The sequence below is a fragment of the Trachypithecus francoisi genome, unplaced genomic scaffold (genome assembly GCF_009764315.1).
Source record: "Trachypithecus francoisi isolate TF-2019V2 unplaced genomic scaffold, Tfra_2.0 Lachesis_group13, whole genome shotgun sequence".
In the NCBI taxonomy this organism is placed as follows: domain Eukaryota; kingdom Metazoa; phylum Chordata; class Mammalia; order Primates; family Cercopithecidae; genus Trachypithecus; species Trachypithecus francoisi.
This window is the reverse complement of record NW_022681458.1, coordinates 13,816,634-13,835,192: the sequence shown is the minus strand read 5'-3', so window position 1 is coordinate 13,835,192 and position 18,559 is coordinate 13,816,634. Positions and strand designations below refer to the sequence as shown.

The 18,559-nt window shown below is 40.5% G+C and overlaps 2 protein-coding genes across 5 annotated transcripts in view; one reads left to right on the top strand and one right to left on the bottom strand.

The window, feature by feature from the left end:
- The window catches only part of RHBDD1 (rhomboid domain containing 1), a 214,585-nt gene extending 206,664 nt beyond the window's left edge, over positions 1–7,921 (top strand). The window contains exon 8 of one of the 2 annotated variants that reach the window (XM_033230031.1): positions 7,507–7,921. Coding sequence is in view for 1 of the 2 variants with exons in the window: in XM_033230034.1 (XP_033085925.1) it covers positions 7,507–7,541 (35 nt within the window). In the remaining variant the exon portion in view is untranslated. The remainder of the gene's footprint in view (positions 1–7,506) is intronic. The other variant, XM_033230034.1, reaches the window with a different exon arrangement.
- COL4A4 (collagen type IV alpha 4 chain) overlaps positions 1–18,559 on the bottom strand; it is a 168,843-nt gene that overhangs the window by 60,792 nt on the left and 89,492 nt on the right. For all 3 annotated transcript variants that reach the window (XM_033230020.1, XM_033230018.1, XM_033230019.1), the window contains 7 exons: positions 18,425–18,532; positions 17,112–17,293; positions 16,207–16,270; positions 13,563–13,637; positions 9,273–9,380; positions 8,368–8,475; positions 212–283 (listed from right to left, as the gene is read on the bottom strand). In XM_033230020.1, coding sequence (XP_033085911.1) covers positions 212–283; positions 8,368–8,475; positions 9,273–9,380; positions 13,563–13,637; positions 16,207–16,270; positions 17,112–17,293; positions 18,425–18,532 — 717 coding nt within the window. The remainder of the gene's footprint in view (positions 1–211; positions 284–8,367; positions 8,476–9,272; positions 9,381–13,562; positions 13,638–16,206; positions 16,271–17,111; positions 17,294–18,424; positions 18,533–18,559) is intronic.

Here is an 18,559-nt window from a genome sequence, read left to right as displayed (position 1 = left end):
ATTCCTTCTTAAATAGGGTTTTCTCAAATGTCCTTTTCATATGTCATTTTCAGCACTAAAAATAGCTCCAATAGCATGTCTCTAACCTAAGCCAGTTTTTTTAGTATTGCCTCCAAATCTCATGAAGTACAGAAATACCAGGGGAGGGTATCACTTTCTCTCATGAACCATTGACTGAAGCTCAGTCTGTTACAAATGATTAGGTGCTTACCTGAAGCACCTTTGGTTCCTTTCTGACCCTTCAATCCATGTAAGCCGTTCAGGCCAGGTGATCCGGAGGGACCTGAAACATACCACAGGCCTGTGACCGGAAGGGAAGACCAGCCACCGGTCCTCACTCCAGCTACAACCGCAGGCACTGCCCAGCAGAGGGCACGCTGCTGGGGCCAGCAGACAGCTCTGAGCGTCCGGACTTCGTCATCACGGTGGAAACCCAGGCCCAGTACTATTTAACACATTCGTCCGATAAAGATTTTCTGCCAAGACAGCTTAACACAAACATTTCTTTGGTTTTAAAGTACTGCTGTTGGTTTCTGATCCTATCATGACCAGATACGGCCTAGAATGACTGAATCTTGGCGTAGAAAGTGACCTTTGATTTTATGACAGTAAAATCACCCTAGATGAGGAAACGGATGGGATGGAGGCAAATCCAGGCCTCACACCTGCTTGGGGTCACTGCACCCTCCCAGGGGCTGCAGGCTCTAGTTTCTTCAGGATCTACTCATGGAGATGCAGTCAGATGAGAGGATGCGTGGCACCTGTGGCATGATGGCAAATGCTGGCCCTGCGATGCTCAGGCCTGCATGGCGATTGTGGCTCCAGCTACTTTCTTGCAGTCACTTCTTTCACAACCATTCTGATGCCTTTCTGCAGAACCTAAGTTTATATTGCGATGATCACTGAAAACTCCCGTCTCTGTAAATAGACATTACCCCGCTGATGCCTGTTCCTTCTCTCAGAACCTTCTGTTTAGTTCTCCAAAGAGCCATCCACCAGCCTGGCTTGACTGAAGTTGTCACTAAACACTTCCAGCGGAAAATTTTTCTTAAGGTTTTTCGTCAAGGTATGTTGAGTTGTGTTGAAGTTGTCTGAACGAGAGCCTTTTCAAATGACACTTCCTGATGGCCCTTAGTAAAGTTGGAGGAGGAGAGGGAGGGAAGAAAGCAGGTAAGGAAAATTTATCGAGCATCTCCTGGGCACTGAGCCATCTGCTGGGTGCCTTCTCACAAGTCCTGTCCCACTGATGGCTATGAGCGCTGCAGCTTCTCCCCAGCCTCTGGCCAAGCCTGGAAAACTTCCTGTCTCATCAGTAGATCTTCCACCCAGTAGCTGTTCTTTCTTATCCAAGACAAGAGCCTCTTGGTGCACAGCCAGCCTGTTTACTTAGTTTAGGGTCACATCTCTCAAATTGGGGATAAAAATACCATCAGCTTATAAGGTTGAACACAGAAGGTGCCCCCCACCTACCCCCATGATATAGGACCCCCTTGATTGTTGATGTCCACCCCACACTGTGCAACAATCATGTCTTTGGGTGACTATATTCCCTGCTCAAGGGTAAATCAGAGTTCAGGACTAGGTCCTATGGATGTGTTCAATAAATGTTTGTTGAGTGAGTGAATGAGAAAATATGGAACAAGGTGGATGAGGGAGAAAGCTACAAAAGGAGTAGGGTAGAATTTTTATTTGTATACCATATCTTTCTTTAATAGATTTATAGGACAAATATAATTTACAGAAGTTAGAGGTATTAGTTTGCATATAAATAATTCAAGTGCTAATTATTATCTATTCATTTTATTATTTATTAATTATTATCTATTCATTTTAAGCAAGTCCTCTATAGATTCTTATTAGAAGGTGGTACAGTTAGTTGCTTCCGTTCTATTTATCATCAGTACTTGAAACAGATAGTTGTTATTCTTTTAAGATCTAAGCTTTAGATTGGTTTAAATGAGCTACATTCTCTTGAAAAAAATGGGAGTGCATCTTTATTTTCCCTAAATCTCTTATTCCTAACCACATTTTACAGTTCTGGCTTAGTTTATTCTCCAATCCTCTTTCCTATTTTAAGAGCCAACGTTTCAAGTTTGCACCAAAAGAACACACAGACCTTCTTTATCTGCCAAATCTGGATATTTATTACAGTCTATCTGAAATGATAATAAATTTTTGGGGGGACCACTTCGCTATTTCCACGTTTTGATCTCCAGCTTTAGTCACCAAGATTGATGGCTTGGGGACTTGGCTGGGGTGGAATGTCTCTGCTCCTGCCAGCTCCCCGTTGTCACGTCAATACATCCAGATCCTAGATTGTCACAGCCCCAGCCTCTCGCCATTGTTGAACTGGCCGACCCTTATCTGACCCATTGTTATCGTTCTAAATTGAATGCAGCTACATCTGAGTAGGGTTGTAAGGGTAATTTTTCCTTCTTACTGAAAGCTTTTTATCAATCCCATCTCTAAATCAGAAAGTTGTTCATGCATAAAATATATACAGTGCAGATGAGAGGCAATTAGGCTAACAAAGCACATTTCTGGGTAATGAGGAATTTTTATTCACCTCTCTGGTCGTCCTCCTGCTAAACAACCATCATTTCATTATTTCAGTCTTTAAGGCTGCAGCACACTGTACTTTCAGGCCGGGTGCTCTTTCTCCAGTCAGTGAATCTAACCTCCAATCCAGCTGGAATTGTGGCTCCCCTCTTTGTTAGCCAGTGAACTCTTTACGACTGGATTCCCACTCTCAGGCTGTATTTTGCCTGAAATACAGGCTGTATAAAGCCTGAAAACATTCCTCTACACACCCAAGAGCCTTGATACGGGTTCATACTTTTAATAGAGAGGGTGACCAGTGTGTCCCTGTTTGCCTGGGACTTTTTCCTGGTTTTAGCACTGAAATGTCTACATCCTGAAATACCCACTCAGGCCCAGGCAAAACAGGACAGCGGCTCACCCTAACTTTAAAGCTGATGGGAAGAGAGATCTTTGTGATTGTAAGTAACGGTTGAAAAACCTGGAAGATTCTTATCAACAAAGATTCTGAAATAAGATTTAAATATTTTTTATATCAGCAAATATGTGAGTGCCTACTATGGGCGTAAGATGTGTTTCCCTAATGCACAGAGAGTCTGCCCCAAATGTACCTCCTGGCAGGTGCTGTCAAGACAATGCGGGACAAGTCTGTCCCTGATGTAATGGAACAAATGGGCAATTACATCCTGTGTGGTAAGTGCTGAGGGGGAAGGGCAGGAGGGAAGTCATCTAGTAAAAAAAAGCGGGGTGGGGGGGTGAATATTTCCATGATGTTCATAGCTCTAAGGGACATGGCATTTCTTTTCTGAGGAAAGCCATTTCCAGATTCTTCTTTCTTATGAAACGTTTTACTTGCCACCAGCCAAGATATGAAATCCACATTCTTTCCAGTTCTTGCTATGCTACAGATAACATTCTTTAGGTTTTCATTATTTCAATCTTATATTACTTCCCAACTAGGAATTGGGTGTCTTCCTTTTAAAAGGCATATGTACTTAAAATTTTAAGTCTAGGAATCAAGCCATTTTATTATTATTATTACACTTTAAGTTCTGGGATACATGCACAGAATATGCAGGTTTTTTACATAGGTATACATGTGCCATGGTGGTTTGCTGCACCCATCAACCCATCATCTACATTAGGTATTTCTCCTAATGCTGTCCCTGCCCTAGCCTCTCACCCACTGACAGGCCCCAGTGTGTGATGTTCCTCTCCCTGTGCCCATGTGTTCTCACTGTTTAGGTCCCACTTATGAGTGAGAACATGTGGTGTTTGGTTTTCTGTTCCTGTGTTAATTTGCTGAGAATGATGGTTTCCAGCTTCATCCATGTCCCTGAAAAGGACATGAACTCATTCTTTTTTTTATGGTTGAATGGTATTCCATGGTGCCTATGTGCCACATTTTCTTTATTCAGTCTATCATTGATGGGCATTTGGGTTGGTTCCAAGCCTTTGCTACTGTGAATAGTGCTGCAATAAACATACATTTCATAGGTCTTTATAGCAGAATGATTTATAATCCTTTGGGTATATACCCAGTAATGGGATTGCTGGGTCAAATGGTATTTCTGGTTCTAGATCCTTGAGGAATCACCACACTGTCTTCCACAATGGTTGAACTAATTTACACTCCCACCAACAGTGTAAAAGCATTCCTATTTCTCCACATCCTCTCCAGCATCTGTTGTTTCCTGACTTTTTAATGATTGCCATTCTAACTGACATGAGATGGTACCTCATTGTGGTTTTGATTTGCATTTCTCTAATGACCACTGATGATGAGCTTTTTCTTTCATACGTTTCTTGGCCGCATAAATGTCGTTTTTTTTTTTTTTTTTTTTTTGAGAAGTGTTTATATCCCCACTTTTTGATAGGGGTTCTTTCTTGTAAGTTTGTTTGAATTCTTTGTAGATTGACAGATGGATACATTGCAAAAATTTTCTCCCATTCTGTAGGTTGCCTGTTCACTCTAATGATAGTTTCTTTTGCTGTGCAGAAGCTCTTTAGTTTAATTAGATCCCCTCTGTCTATTTTGACTTCTGTTGTCACTGCTTTTGGTGGTTTAGTCATGAAGTCTTTGCCCATGCCTACATTCTGAATGGTACTGTCTAGGTTTTCTTCTAGGGTTTTTATAGTTTTAGGACTTATGTTTAAGTCTTTAACCCCTCTTGAGTTAATTTTTGTATAAGCTGTAAGGAAGGGGTCCAGTTTCAGTTTTCCACATATGGCTAGCCAGTTTTCCCAACACCATTTATTAAATAGGGAATCCTTTCCCCATTGCTTGTTTTTGTCAGGTTTGTGGAAGATCAGATGGTTGTAGATGTGTAGAGTTATTTCTGAGGCCTCTGTTTTGTTCCATTGGTTGATATATCTGTTTTGGTACTGGTACCATGCTGTTTAGATTACTGTAGCCTTGTAGTATAGTTTCAAGTCAGGTAGCCTGATGCCTCCAGCTTTGTTCTTTTTGTTTAGGATTGTCTTGGCTATAGGCTCTTTTTTGGTTCCATATGAAATTTAAAGTAGTTTTTTGTAATTTTGTGAAGAAAGTCAACGGTGGCTGGAATCAAGCCATTTTTAGCATATGTTTAAGTTAAAGTTTAAATCTGATTGAACACAAGCAGGATGCAAAATCCATATGGCCTGTTCTAGCAGAGCAAACAACTTTGAGTTCAGCAGCTGGTTTGTTCAAACAAGATAATCAGTCCCCTTGACTTAGTTAGAACATACTTCAAATATTTAGTTTCTCAGTTCAAAGTGTTTCTGCTGGAGTGCGGTTCATTTTTATATCAACATGACAAGCTGCAACAATAAATTTATACTGTAGATGTTTTAACTTTTAGGAATACATTTCACTGTTTTGTTTTGTGTTATGGTTTTTAAAGACCGGTCGTTCTCTGAGCTGTCTGAAGTGAAACAGCGTCACTGTATGGGGATGGAGCACCACTGCAACATCTGTCTGTAGGTGGTATAAACAAGTGAAGTAATATGTTCATTTCCTCACCTTCTCTTTTTAACACACTATTTCATAGCACAGAATTATAATGTGATTGGAGATTAATTTTGGGGTGATTTTCTTCTGGATCAAATTTACTAGCTATTTGTTTTGTTTTTTTGAAACGGAGTCTTGCTCTGTCACCCAGGCTGGAGTTCAGTGACGCAATCTCAGTTCACTGCTACCTCCGCCTCCTGGGTTCTAGCGATTCTCCTGCCTCAGCTTCCCGAGTAGCTGGGACTACAGGCACCCGTCACCACGCCCACCTAATTTTTGTATTTTTTTAGTAGAGACGGGGTTTCACTATATGTTGGCCAGGCTGGTCTCGAACTCCTGACCTCAGCTGATCCACCCACCTCAGCCTCCCACAGTGCTGTGATTACGGGCATTAGCCACCATGCCGGCCAGCTATTAGTTTTGTAATAGCATGCCATACTGAAGTTGTGTGATAAATGCAAACAAATTCAAGGGAAAGAAGGATCAACAACAGTGACATGAGCCCTGTCATTTTGACCAAATTGGGTGCATGTTGTTAAGCCACCAAGACACTTAAAAATCCTTGCTGTGTTACTAAACTGGGAGGGTAAGAAGAAGTGGAAATGCAGTGGGAGTAGTTAATGATAACAAATGTTTTCTTTTGGTTCTTTACCAACTGTCTTCCAGACACAAAAGAGTGTCAAAGAATATGCCATGAAGGCTGTAGAGATGGTCAGAGACAGGAAATGGTCACAATCACCAGAGAAACTTTCAAAATAACAGAATGATCATTTTGCCTGAAATCCTAAATTTATCATGAATTGCTGTAATTCACATTACTAAAAGTGTCAATGAAGATGGAGAACAGTACAAAGATGTCTTGTGAAGGGAACTTTTCCTATCAAGTTATGTGAATGCATGAAAATACATGAGTATACCAACTCTTCAACATAAATGGCTCCTGTCTCCACAGAATCACACCAAGTAATACCTACCACACTACAACTTCTGGAAAATTACAATTATTTCAAAGCTATCCAATGAGTGAAGAGGGCAAAGTGTCAGAAAATCATATTTGAATTTTCAAAACAATAAAAGGATTAATCCCAGAAGAAGGGGTTTCCAACTCAGTACCTTCTGAAAGAAGGTACTTTTTATTTTACCAGGATTTTGTATATGTATGAGTCAATGAGCAAAGGCAGTTGGAAGGAGAAGGGAAGGAAGAAGAAATAGAGGAAACCTGGTTAAAAGACTCTACCAAGTAAGCCGGAACCATCAGCTGTTGGTTCAGGTAAGGACTGCAACCTCATGGCTACCAGCTCAGATATTCATTCTCCTGTTTGTCCATCCATTCATACCACCAACCAATATACTTACTGGGTAGTGACTGGGTCCCAAGGATATATGAAAGGTCCTTGCTTTTTAAAAAATCACGTTCTTTTTGATGAGAAAAACCTCCAAACAAATGCGATACAATGTAAGTGTAATGCTAAAGATATGCCCAAAAATACCCATAGAAAAAGTATTTTTTCTTTTCTTTCTTTCTTTTTTTTTTTTTTTTTTTTTGAGCCTAGGCTGGAGTGCAATGGCACAATCTTGGCTTACTGCAACCTCCACCTCCTGGATTCAAGCAATTCTCCTGCCTCAGCCTCTCAAATAGATGGGATGACAGGCATGCACTACCACACAGCTAATTTTATTTTTAGTCGAGATGGAGTTTCACCATGTTGGCCAGGCTGGTCTCAAATTACTGACCTCAAGTGATCTGCCCACCTCAGCCTCCCAAAATGCTGGGATTACAGGCATAAGCCACCACTCCCGGCCAAAAAAGTACTTTTTCTAAAGTGGAAGAAATGGACTGAAGAGGGATTGATACCATGGATGAATGTGAGGGCATAAAGAATTGTTAAATACAAGTATGTTATAGTATATTGTATTGTATTATATTATTATATTATAACCAGACTTTTCTAACCAGTCCACTATTGCCTTTACAGACCAAGAAATTCAACCCAGAAAAAATTATCCTTGATCAAACAAAGATGGTGAACACTAATTACTCTATCTCTGTAGCACCTTATTATTTTCTCTTCCACTTATCATGATCAGTAAACATATATTCATTTCCACATGTATTATTAATGTCTTTCTCTCCTGCCATACTGTCAGCTCCATGAGGGCAGGAAGCAGGTCTATCTTCTTCAAAACTGTACACCCAGCATTTAGCACAGAATCTAGGACATAGCAGGAGCTTAACCATAGGTGAAGAGAATACGTAAATAATGGGCCTAACCATCATAAAAATCATTTGGCTAAATGCCTTCAGAAATAAGATGGCAGCAGCCGGGCACTCACATCCTAGCATTTTGAGAGGCCGAGGCGGGTGGATCATTTGAGGTCAGGAGGTCGAGACCAGCCTGGGCAATGTGGTGAAACCCCGTCTCCACTAAAAAATACAAAAATTAGCCGGGCATGGTGGTGTGTGCCTGTAATCCTAGCTACTTGAAAGGCTGAGGCAGGAGAATCGCTTGAACCTGGGAGGTGGAGTGAGCTGAGATCGCGCCACCGCACTCCAGCCTGGGCGACGGAGCAAGACACCGTCTCAAAAAAAAAAAGAAAAGAAAAGAAAAGCAAATGGTAGCATGGTAGCACTACCATCTCCCTGGTAGAAGGCAGGTCAGCTGGCTGGATGGGCACTACAGCCCTGGCTAAGGAAGAATAGGAAGATGCTAACAGCACCTAGAGAAAAGAGTGGGATGACCAAGAGCATGGTCACTCACTGGTACAGGAAAAAACACCATTAATTTGCCCTCATTGGGCTGCATTTTTCTGGTGAGATGGACTTCCTTTTGACTTACCTTTTATTCCTGGAGGACCTGGTATCCCTGGATCCCCCTGGAGGCCTCTTGGCCCAGGGTCTCCCATTTCTCCTGGCTGTCCCCTCAGCCCAGGCATCCCCTGATCACCTGAGGATGACAGGGAAGTTTTGCAGATGCCCAGATAATAAATGAGTTACATTCACTGCAAAAGTCATCTATGTTCTTAATGAATGGCTAACAGAGAACGTTGTCTCATTACTTTTTCTTCCCATATATCTGAACTCTAGGGAGAAAAATACTTTTAAATTCAGAAGGAGAAAATACACTTCCAAATGAATGAAGTTGCCAATTATAGTTTTAAACTTTCTTTTTTCTGAATTGGCAGGAAAAGTATCCATTAAAATACTGTGCTGTAAGTGTGACATCTGCCTTAGGTCTAGAGGGGGGGAAAAAAAGAATCCTGAATGGCAGGGGAAATGCAAAGGGCTAGAAAGGAGCTGCTATCTGGACCAGGCACAGTGGCTCATGCCTGTAATCCCGGCGCTTTGGGAGACTGCGACTGCCTCCCTGAGGCCCGGAGTTCGAGGCTATAGTGAGCTGTGATTATGCCACCATACTCCAGCCTTGTTAATAGAGTGAGGCCCTCTCTCTCTAAAAAACAAAAACTAAAAAGAAAGGAGTTGCTATCTGTCCAACCATTCCTTTGTGTCTGGTGCCATGCTAGGCACTTTACAGGTGCTGTCTTAATCTACTCCAAGTCACTCGGTGAAACCCGCTAGCTTATAGGTGAGGCATAGGTGAGCTTAAGTGACCTATCCGAAGTCACAGGTCTGGGAAACGGCAGAGCCATATCTGAATTTAGGTCTAATTAAAGACTGGTTGTTTCTGAAACACTCTGAGACACAAGAGTGCTCAGGAAGTCTCCAGATTTCCTTTCAAGGTACCTGGGCACCCTGATGGTCCAGAGGAGCCAGGTGGTCCTGGCCTTCCGGGTGATCCTCTGGGCCCTTGAACGCCAGGCAAGCCCTGGTCTCCGGATGCTCCAAAATGCCCTAAAGAAGGAAAAATCAAACATTGGAGTTGCTGTTTGAGACAGTGACTCTGTAAAATCACCAACTTCAGCCCACCCTATTCTTTCCTATCCTTACTTCTTTATTTTTAAATAGTTTCTATTGGAAAGGAAAATAACATTAATGAGATATTGATAACAAAATGCCCATAATCCCACCAGCTTAACACAATTCTCCATATTTGCATACACGTACAGATGATATCCACAATTTTATATTCTGACTTTTAAAACTAGTGTTGTAGCATAAGTAATTTTCCAAGTTTATATTGGTTTTCCCAATTATCATTTTTAAGTGAATGGCCATTAGCTTTTTGAGTCAATCTTAATTACATTAACTAATTCAATTTTCTTTTACTATTGGCCATTTAAGTTATCTCTAACTCTGCTGTTATTCATAATGCTCTTTATATGTCTCTCATCAATTTTTTTTTCTCCTATTAAATTATTTCCTTAGGAAAAATTCCTAGGAGTAGAATTTCTGGATAAATAGCATGATATTTTGGTATTTTCAAATGCATTTTAAATGCTGAAGTATTTTAAAGTACATCACACCATAGTGTAAAACCATCCCTAAATACTTCAGGAGGTAAAAAGTCTGAAAAATAGGAACGTTTTTCTCCATTGCCAAAATAACATTTTCACAGCCAAGAAAATTAATAGCAATTCTTAATACCATCAAACACTCATCCCCATACTTGAATGCCCCCAATTCTCCCCTTAATGTCCTTCACAGTTGGTTTGTTCACACCATGTTTCATCCTAGAATCACCCATAACATCTAATGGATAGGTCTTTTCAATTTTTCACAATTTAAAACGATCCTTTTCTCATGACAGTGACTTGCCGCAGGGCACAATTCAGTTCTTCTCTAGTTTTCTACAACAGACCATTCAACCTTTGGTTCTTGATACAGGTTGCCAGTACTTTAGAGTAAGTACTGCACTGACTCATACCACTATGTGGAACCCCACCCCACCCCCACAGCTCCAAGAGCATGCCATGTTCTTACTGAGGACATTTTAGTTTGCTGACTTCTTTTCTTGCTAATTTACTAAGGATAAAATGATATTTTAGACACTTGAAATTACATTTCTTTGATTACTAAAGAGGATAACTATTTCCCCATGGGTTTATTTACAATGTATAAGTTTAATGCATGTTTATGGGATAAATCAAGAGTGTGTGCTGAAAATCACTGGTTGAATCTGCACATAAAATATATGTCTCTGTATTTACAAACCATGGTGGGTGCTATCGTCATCATTTATTACAGCACACATGAAACAAGCTTTCGTTCATCTATACCTGTTCCCTGATCACATTTACCATTTATTAGTCTCACTCTATATTATTTATCCTGAAAACATTCCTACAGTAAAGGTAAAGCAGCAGTATTCTTATCCACAAATGAAAACACTGAAATACTAAAAAAACAGAAAAACCTTGTCTCCTGAATTTTGTGGGTTTGTGTTAAGAACAGAACTTCTGAGTTAATTTGTACTATATTTTCTCTCTGAATAGAGTGCAGAGTGGGTAGGACTGAACCCAGGATAATCACATATAATCCCAAAACCAGCTGCAAATCTATGCCTTCTCACGATGCTCATTCAAATTCAATGCGGCTTTCTCCAGTCAATGGAAATAGTGTATTAAGTAAACTCTACACTGGTGAATAACATATAATATAATTTAAAATTTCTAAGCTGAGGCCGTGGCATATGGGAAAGGGGCCAATTTATCTATTTTTTTTTTTTTTCCTTTTTGTGGAGAACGGGGTCTCGCTGTATTACCCAGGCAGGTCTTGAACTCCTGGGCTCAAGCTATCCTCCCGCCTCTGCCTCCCTGAGAGCTGGGATTACAGGCGTGAGCCACCGTGCCCGGCGAAAGGGGCCAATTTAAATGGTGGTAACCACATGAGAACAGGCAAATTCTGCCAAGGCAAACTTTCTGAAAAAGTTAGCCTAAGTGTAAAATCACTCAGATTTATGATTTTTAACTTAAAATACTAGGTAACATCACAGGCCCCCATTTTGGACTACTCTGAGCTTATAAAATCTTATCTTTGGGGTTTACATAAAAATACCAATAAGTATAGGAAAATGTCTTCAGGTTTTGCTGACTGATGATGATAACGATGACAATGATGATCATTGCACTTTACATTTACATAATCATTTTCAGTTTCAGGTTCTTTCATTTGATGCTCAGGACAATCCTGTAATATGCATAGGGCCAGTTTATAGGCGAGGAAACTACACTCAGAGAAAATACTCAACTTATCCAAGATCACAGGTGAAGTAATAATGGTGAGCCACAGATTTTTCCCTTCTGAGGCTTCTCACTTTGATATTTGTCATGAACTCCCATAATGCTGACCTCAAAACTATTTCCACCATCAAATGTACACTTCAGTTATACAGTTCAGTTAAAATATTATACTATAGCCTAGGCCGGGCACAGTGGATCACACCTGTAATCCCAGCACTTTGGGAAGCTGAGGCAGGCAGATCACTTGAGGCCAGTAGTTTGAGACCAGCCTAGCCAACGGGGTGAAACTCTGTCTCTACCAAAAATACTAGCTGTGGTAGAGCACACCTGTAGTCCCAGCTACTTGGGAGGCTAAGGTGGGAGAATTGCTTGAACCCAGAAGGTGGAGGTTGCAGTGAGCCAAGATCGTGCCACTGCACTCCAGCCTGGGCGAAAGAGCAAGACTCCATCTAAAACACACACACACACACACACACAAACACACACACACACACACATACATATATACACTATCTAAATGTATTTGTTCATGTCAGAGGTGAAAGACCCATAAGAAAGAGTGGGAAGAAGGTGGGAAAGGTCATTTTTGTCACTGTACTAACTTGTTTTTGTTAACTTCCATTTTAACAATCTTATAATATAAAAACAAAGAAAATAAAACTTCTCATATAGTTCTGCTCACAAAATATCTAATATTCTTTCTGTTATATGAAATGAAACACAGCTATTGCCAGAGGGAATTTTAAGGTAATGCACACATTTATTAATATGAGGTGTTTTAATTTACAAGGGACCCAGCTAAACACAAACCTGGTTTCTAACCTGACCACTATTGGCTGAATGCCCTGGGGTATAACTTATTTAACCAGGCATCTGTGGATGGACATTTGTTCCATCCAAACAATGCACATTCCTGGGCATGCATCTTTGTACACTTGTCTGATTATTGACTCCCGATAAATTGCTAGGAGAATTCCTAAGTCAAGGGATATGCATATTTTAAATATTGATGCATTTCTATAGGGTCCAGAAAGGGAGGACCAATTAATGTCTACAACATTTTCTGAAATGTAAACATATGTGAGTGCAAACCAATAGAGCATTCTGTTCTAAGGCTGCTTTCTCCTCTAGGGGTCCTATTCCGTTGGCTTGAACTCAAATGGTTTCCCTTTCCCTGTAAAGCATGGAGCTGTGCATAGCACTGGCACCTTCCTTCTGCTGTGGGTCATCTAATGTAGCCAGTTGTGGCCTCAACTGTCACAAGAACTCAATGGTGCATCACAATCCATTCTGAAGGATTCCATGTTAATTGTTGTTGAGAAGCAAAATACTGTTTTAAATGACTTAGATTTCTTGTTGGTGATGAGGCTTGTGTTTGCTTGATTTGGTTTGATTTTTAGTAAATTAAAACAGATTCAATGATAGCTCAACAATGGTGCACCTCACTTACACTGGCATGTGCTTTTCTCAGCAGAAAGAAAGAGCTGGAATGACAACCTGCAGCTGTAGTCAGTGTGAGTGGTTATTGCGAATGCATCATTTTAAATGATAGAGGGTGCAAAATGGTCCAGATTTTAATTGTTTGCAATATTCATTTTTGAGTTTGCCAAAATATGGGCATGCCTGGGGAGTTTACTGTTGTGTCAGCATCATCGATCACATGAGCCATGATGGAAAAATGATTGCGAATCCTTAGTGTATAACCCTGGTGTTCTTCTAGGCCAGGAATGCTATGGAAGTGTTTAGATATAATCCATTTTATCTGTACCTTAATGCACAAAGGGGGAAGAAAATATTGATATGATCATTGCCAGCTAGAAGTAACTGTTCTGCTTTTCAAACTAAACTATTTTTTTGTTGTTGTTGTTTTACTAAGAAAAATATGCAGCTATACCTGGACATCCAGAGCTACCTGGCTCACCCTTTGGACCAGGTGGACCAAAGTGACTGGCAGGGTCACCTTTGTTTCCTGAAAGGGATAAAATGCATGTTACATTATTTTAGACAATTTAATTTGGTCTCATACAGGTGACAATAACATTTATGGTATTTGTCTATATAGCTTATCTTCAGATATTTTAGGAGAGTATTTTTAAATATTTCTTTTCTAAACAAGAATAGAAATATAAAATGTCAAGATGCATTTTACATACCACACACACACAGTTTTAGAGTTCATCACAATCATAAGAATCTCCAGGTCTTGATAAGTTTGAGTTTTTAAGTCCTGAAAAAATTTTCAAATTTAACTTTCTATTTAAGAAATTATTTGGCATTGAGTGACTATATCCTTATGTTTTTGAAACAAAAAGCAAAACTTGTCACTGTTTTGGCTGCTGCAATCATATTTCAAGCTCTTTTATAAGGCAGCTCAACTCAGTGTCCTAGAAAAAGAAAATCACAAAGGCATACTGCATTGATGACAACAGATGGCACATTCAAAAGTCACTGTAGGCCATGACTCCCACAGTCCCACAAAGCTACTGGACACTCCATAATGCTTCCAGACACAAGGACCTACATTATGGTTGGGAGCCAGTTTGAAGTGGAGGACTCAAAATGGAGTGGGAGGAAAGGCAAGAAAATAGATGGGGTTTCAAGAGAATTAGAGAGGTAAGTCAGGTGTATCTTACAGTAATTGCCCATTTACATCCCTTTCTAAAGGGGTCCCACCAGCACCTTGTGGAAGCCTTTCTCCTATCTGACTCTACTCATAATCGTGGCCAATTGCTTGAGGGGTGGAATTCTGGCCCATTCCAGGTCAAACAAGTCTTTCCTTGAGAAGATGGAATAAGAAAGTGAGAATTTGAAGTCCTTGGCTATTGGGCCAGAAACCAAGAGCATTATCATGAGTTGTCCTGATGTAGAACATATTAGAGTGCAACCCAACATATCCAGAAATATCCAGAAAAGATACTGTGTAGAGAGAGATGAAGCCAGTTGGTAGACAGTTAAGTAAAAAAATATACCATGGGAAAAAGTGAGAAACCATGGATTGCTTAAGGGCTAGGGTCCCTTTAGCCTTGGCAGAACTATGTCTCCTATCTGTGGGATCCATAAGACATCTTTGACTCCAGGTATCTTGAGTGCATTTCAATTTCTTGTAAGCATGGCCCAATACAAGTATGAAGGAAGTGAGAAGAGGTAGGTTTTTACTGTGAAAGAAAGGTAAAGAGACTATAATAAATGTATAGGTAAGTGGAAAAGGAGTGACTTCTGAACCCTGAAGTTATAAAATATCAAAATCAAATATAAAATTTTTTCTATTTGTAACCATTTCCCAAGAAGGGATCTAGATTATATTCTTTCTGAAGAAATAAGCTCACACAGGTCATGTTTCTTACAGCACTTAGCATATTATTTATAGAGTGTCTCTCAAAGTAGTAAGACAGAGGATTGTAGGTGGTTCATTAACTAGTATTTTATATTTTAAATTTATTTTAACTTATATCAAAATAAAGGATAATTGCATGTTAACTTATGAATTTACAGCTAGTTAGGCTAAGGCTAAGGTTAAAAAGGTGAATCATTTCAAAGTAGATTTAAAGAAAAACATCAACCCAATGGTATACCAAGATAGTAAAACTATTAAAGGTTTCATGCAAACATTGCAACAAAGATATCCTGCTCTTTGTTTGTTTACTTGTTTGTCTGAATAAAGGGTTAATGAAGCCTCTCTTTCACTAGAATGTTAGGTGTGTTACAATGCAACATTGTTTTTGACACAAGGTAAACTAAGGCCCGTGGGGCCAAACGTAGCCTGCAGCCAATTTTGCAGATAAAATTCTATTGGAAAACAGCCACACTCCTTTGTTTACATATAGTCTATGGCTGCTTTCACACTATAACAACACAGTTGAATAGTTGTAACTGAGACCATATAGCCCAACAAGCTGAAAATCATTATTATCTGGCCCTTTAGGAAAAAATATTTTGCTGACCTTGACTTATAGTGAAAAAACAAACAAACAAACGAACAAAAAACAAAACAAAAAAAAACCCCAATTGTAAATTACATCTATCCTGGAACTTCTCAAGTGAACTCTTAGCACCTGCTGGAAAGTCATGGCTTTAGCCTCTATGTCCTAACTGGGACTCTAAAAGCTGTACTTATGGAGTCCTTAGAAAAGATACTGACTCCTGTGGGACATAGGGTTTCTAAGCCAAGGTGGGCACTGCCCACTGATGTGGATCTGTTATCCCTGCGGGCACTGCCCACTGATGTGGATCTGTTATCCTTGCAACTGAGCTGTTACTTGAGGGGCTGCAGTCACTCCGCGGACTGCTGCTGGGACTCTCACGGAGGAGGAAGACATGAAGAGCCTGCAGGCACGCTGTTTTCTATCTGATACCCTTGGATCTGAGTGACAACTGTAGAACATTTGGATCTTGAGTGTTTGACTGTCTAAGAAGAGCCCCTTGGGTGCTGCAGTTTCTTTGATACACTTTGCTTATCATGTAAAAGACACTTGTTTATAATGATAGAAACACTCAGGACTATGCATTTGACAGGTGGCTTCTGTATCTCCAAACCATACCTTTAGGTCCTGTTGCTCCATCGATTCCTGAAAATCCAGGGGGACCTGGAGAACCTGGCTCACCCTGACAGTTTAATGAAACAAAAGGCCTTAATCAGATTTCAAATACAAATGGCACATGCATGACACGATCCAGTTGTAATTTTCTGTAACTAATTTGTTTTTTGTAATTTGCAGTGGTAATGAAAGTTGAAATGCATTGCAAGTCTCCCACTACATGTATCTAGTTTTTCAAAGTTGATATAGCTCCTCCAGAATTAGAGTTCTCAATAGCAACTGGTAGCATCCCATTCTCTACACTTGGTTGTGAAACAGTAATTGTGTTACTAATTTGAATTTTAAATTACAAATAAATAAGTTGATACTAAATAAAATAGTATTATAAGTCATAGCAGATGAAAGACTTTAAAAATCCATTTCATTCCAAAAGATGGATAGTGAGTTATGCATTTTCCAGAAGTATAATGTTGGCTACTACACATATTGTACCTCCTGGATTCTCAAAGGGTATTTCACTCATGGTTGTGAAGACTAAATATATTTAAAGCAAAATCTGCGATATCTGAAACTGGAAGACTTTAAAGAGAGTATTTGGGTGATTTTTCAGGACGACTTTCATTCCAGTAAACCAGTGGTCATGAGGCAAGTCTTCGTGGGTGGTTTAAACCTGGCTGAGGGATAGCGATTACGTGCCTTGGTCCTCTATTTTAGGGGAACCAGGCAGGTGCACTGGTCAGAAATTTCATCGTGGCCTTCTCTCTGTTTACTCCTTGGGCTACACCTTACATTCTGAAAGCCAGTGAAAGGGCAATGGTATATATGCTGGCAAATTATAGCCCCTTACGGACATCCTAAGAGTGGAAAGGTTTTATTATCTGTCCCCCCACAAAGCACTAGCCCCTTACCTGGTCACCCGGAAGTCCTGGAAAACCAATGAACCCTCTTAGACCAGTTGAGCCTGGAGGGCCTGGGTGTCCAGGAGGCCCTGGCTGACCTTTCTCACCAGGTTCCCCTCTGTGAAATCCTGGTGGTCCATATCTTCCCGGCTCTCCTCTTCTCCCTTGCATCCCAGGAGTTCCTTTATCACCTGATGAAGTTGGAAGTGTTACAGGTCTCTGCTGAAATTTTGAGCTAGGTAATAGTTAGGCTGAGGGACTTCATCCTACTTTTAGGAGATAAAGCCAAAGGTTATTGAGGATTCTGATTCCCGCCCCAAGCCGCTTCCTGATCATTTCTGGTTTCAGTGACTTCACTGATGAAAGAAGCTGCCTGAGACCATCTAAGGACTATCAGAGGTGGTAGGGAGCACACGGGATTATTTGCTTCGACTGCTTATTTTACAAATGAAGAAGCACTTACCCAGAAAAGTTAAAATATTTGCCCTCTAACAACTAGCTGAGAGATGAGCACCTCATGCAGATTAAGTCTGACCTTGGAGGAGCACACAAATGGGGTTGTCAAAAATCCTCGCTCTGCAATGTTTCTGTGGACCGTTAGCACGGGCACTGGGGCGTCTGTTAGAAAGGCAGGATCTCTGGCTGCTCCAGAGCTGCTGAATCAGAATCTGCATTTTAACAAGCTCTCCAGGTGATTAATGTGCACTGAAGTTTGAGAGGCACTGGTCATAATGACTTGAACAGTCATTGTGCTATTCACTTTAAAATCAATTACCAAACCTGAAATCAGTAGTTTTTGTATAGCTCAGGTTGATCCTAGTTTAGAATATCCAAATCTAGGAATACACAGGAACTTCGGCTAAGTTTTAGCATGGAGAAGCAAAAAATGTACCACAAGGTTTATTTATGTTTATTTGTATCCAAAAAATGGCCTTTTCTCACGGTGGCTCACACCTGTAATCCAGCACTTTGGGAGGCCAAGGCGGGTGGATCACCTGAGGTCAGGAGTTTGAGACCAGCCTAGCCAACATGGTAAAACCCACGTCTCTACTAAAAATACAAAAATTAGCCAGGTGTGGTGGCATGCACCTGTAATTCCAGCTACTCGGGAGGCTGAGGCAGGCAAATCGCTTGAACCCAGGAGGCAGAGGTTGCAATGAGCTGAGATGGTGCCACTGCACTCCAGCCTGGGCGACAAGAGCAAAACTCCATCTCAAAAAAAAAGTCCTTTTCTAATCTCTGTTATTGGGGAAAGTTGCCTACACATGTGATCTGTAAGGATGTCAACTTATTTGATATGGTTAAAAACTCTAAGTGTTTACCTCTTTCTCCTGGGAATCCATCATCTCCAGGAGGTCCAGGTTCCCCGGGTTTTCCCTTTTTGGAAATGATAGCCATTTCTCCTTCATCTCCGGGAGGTCCTATGGCTCCTATAGATATTAATTATGCAAGAACAA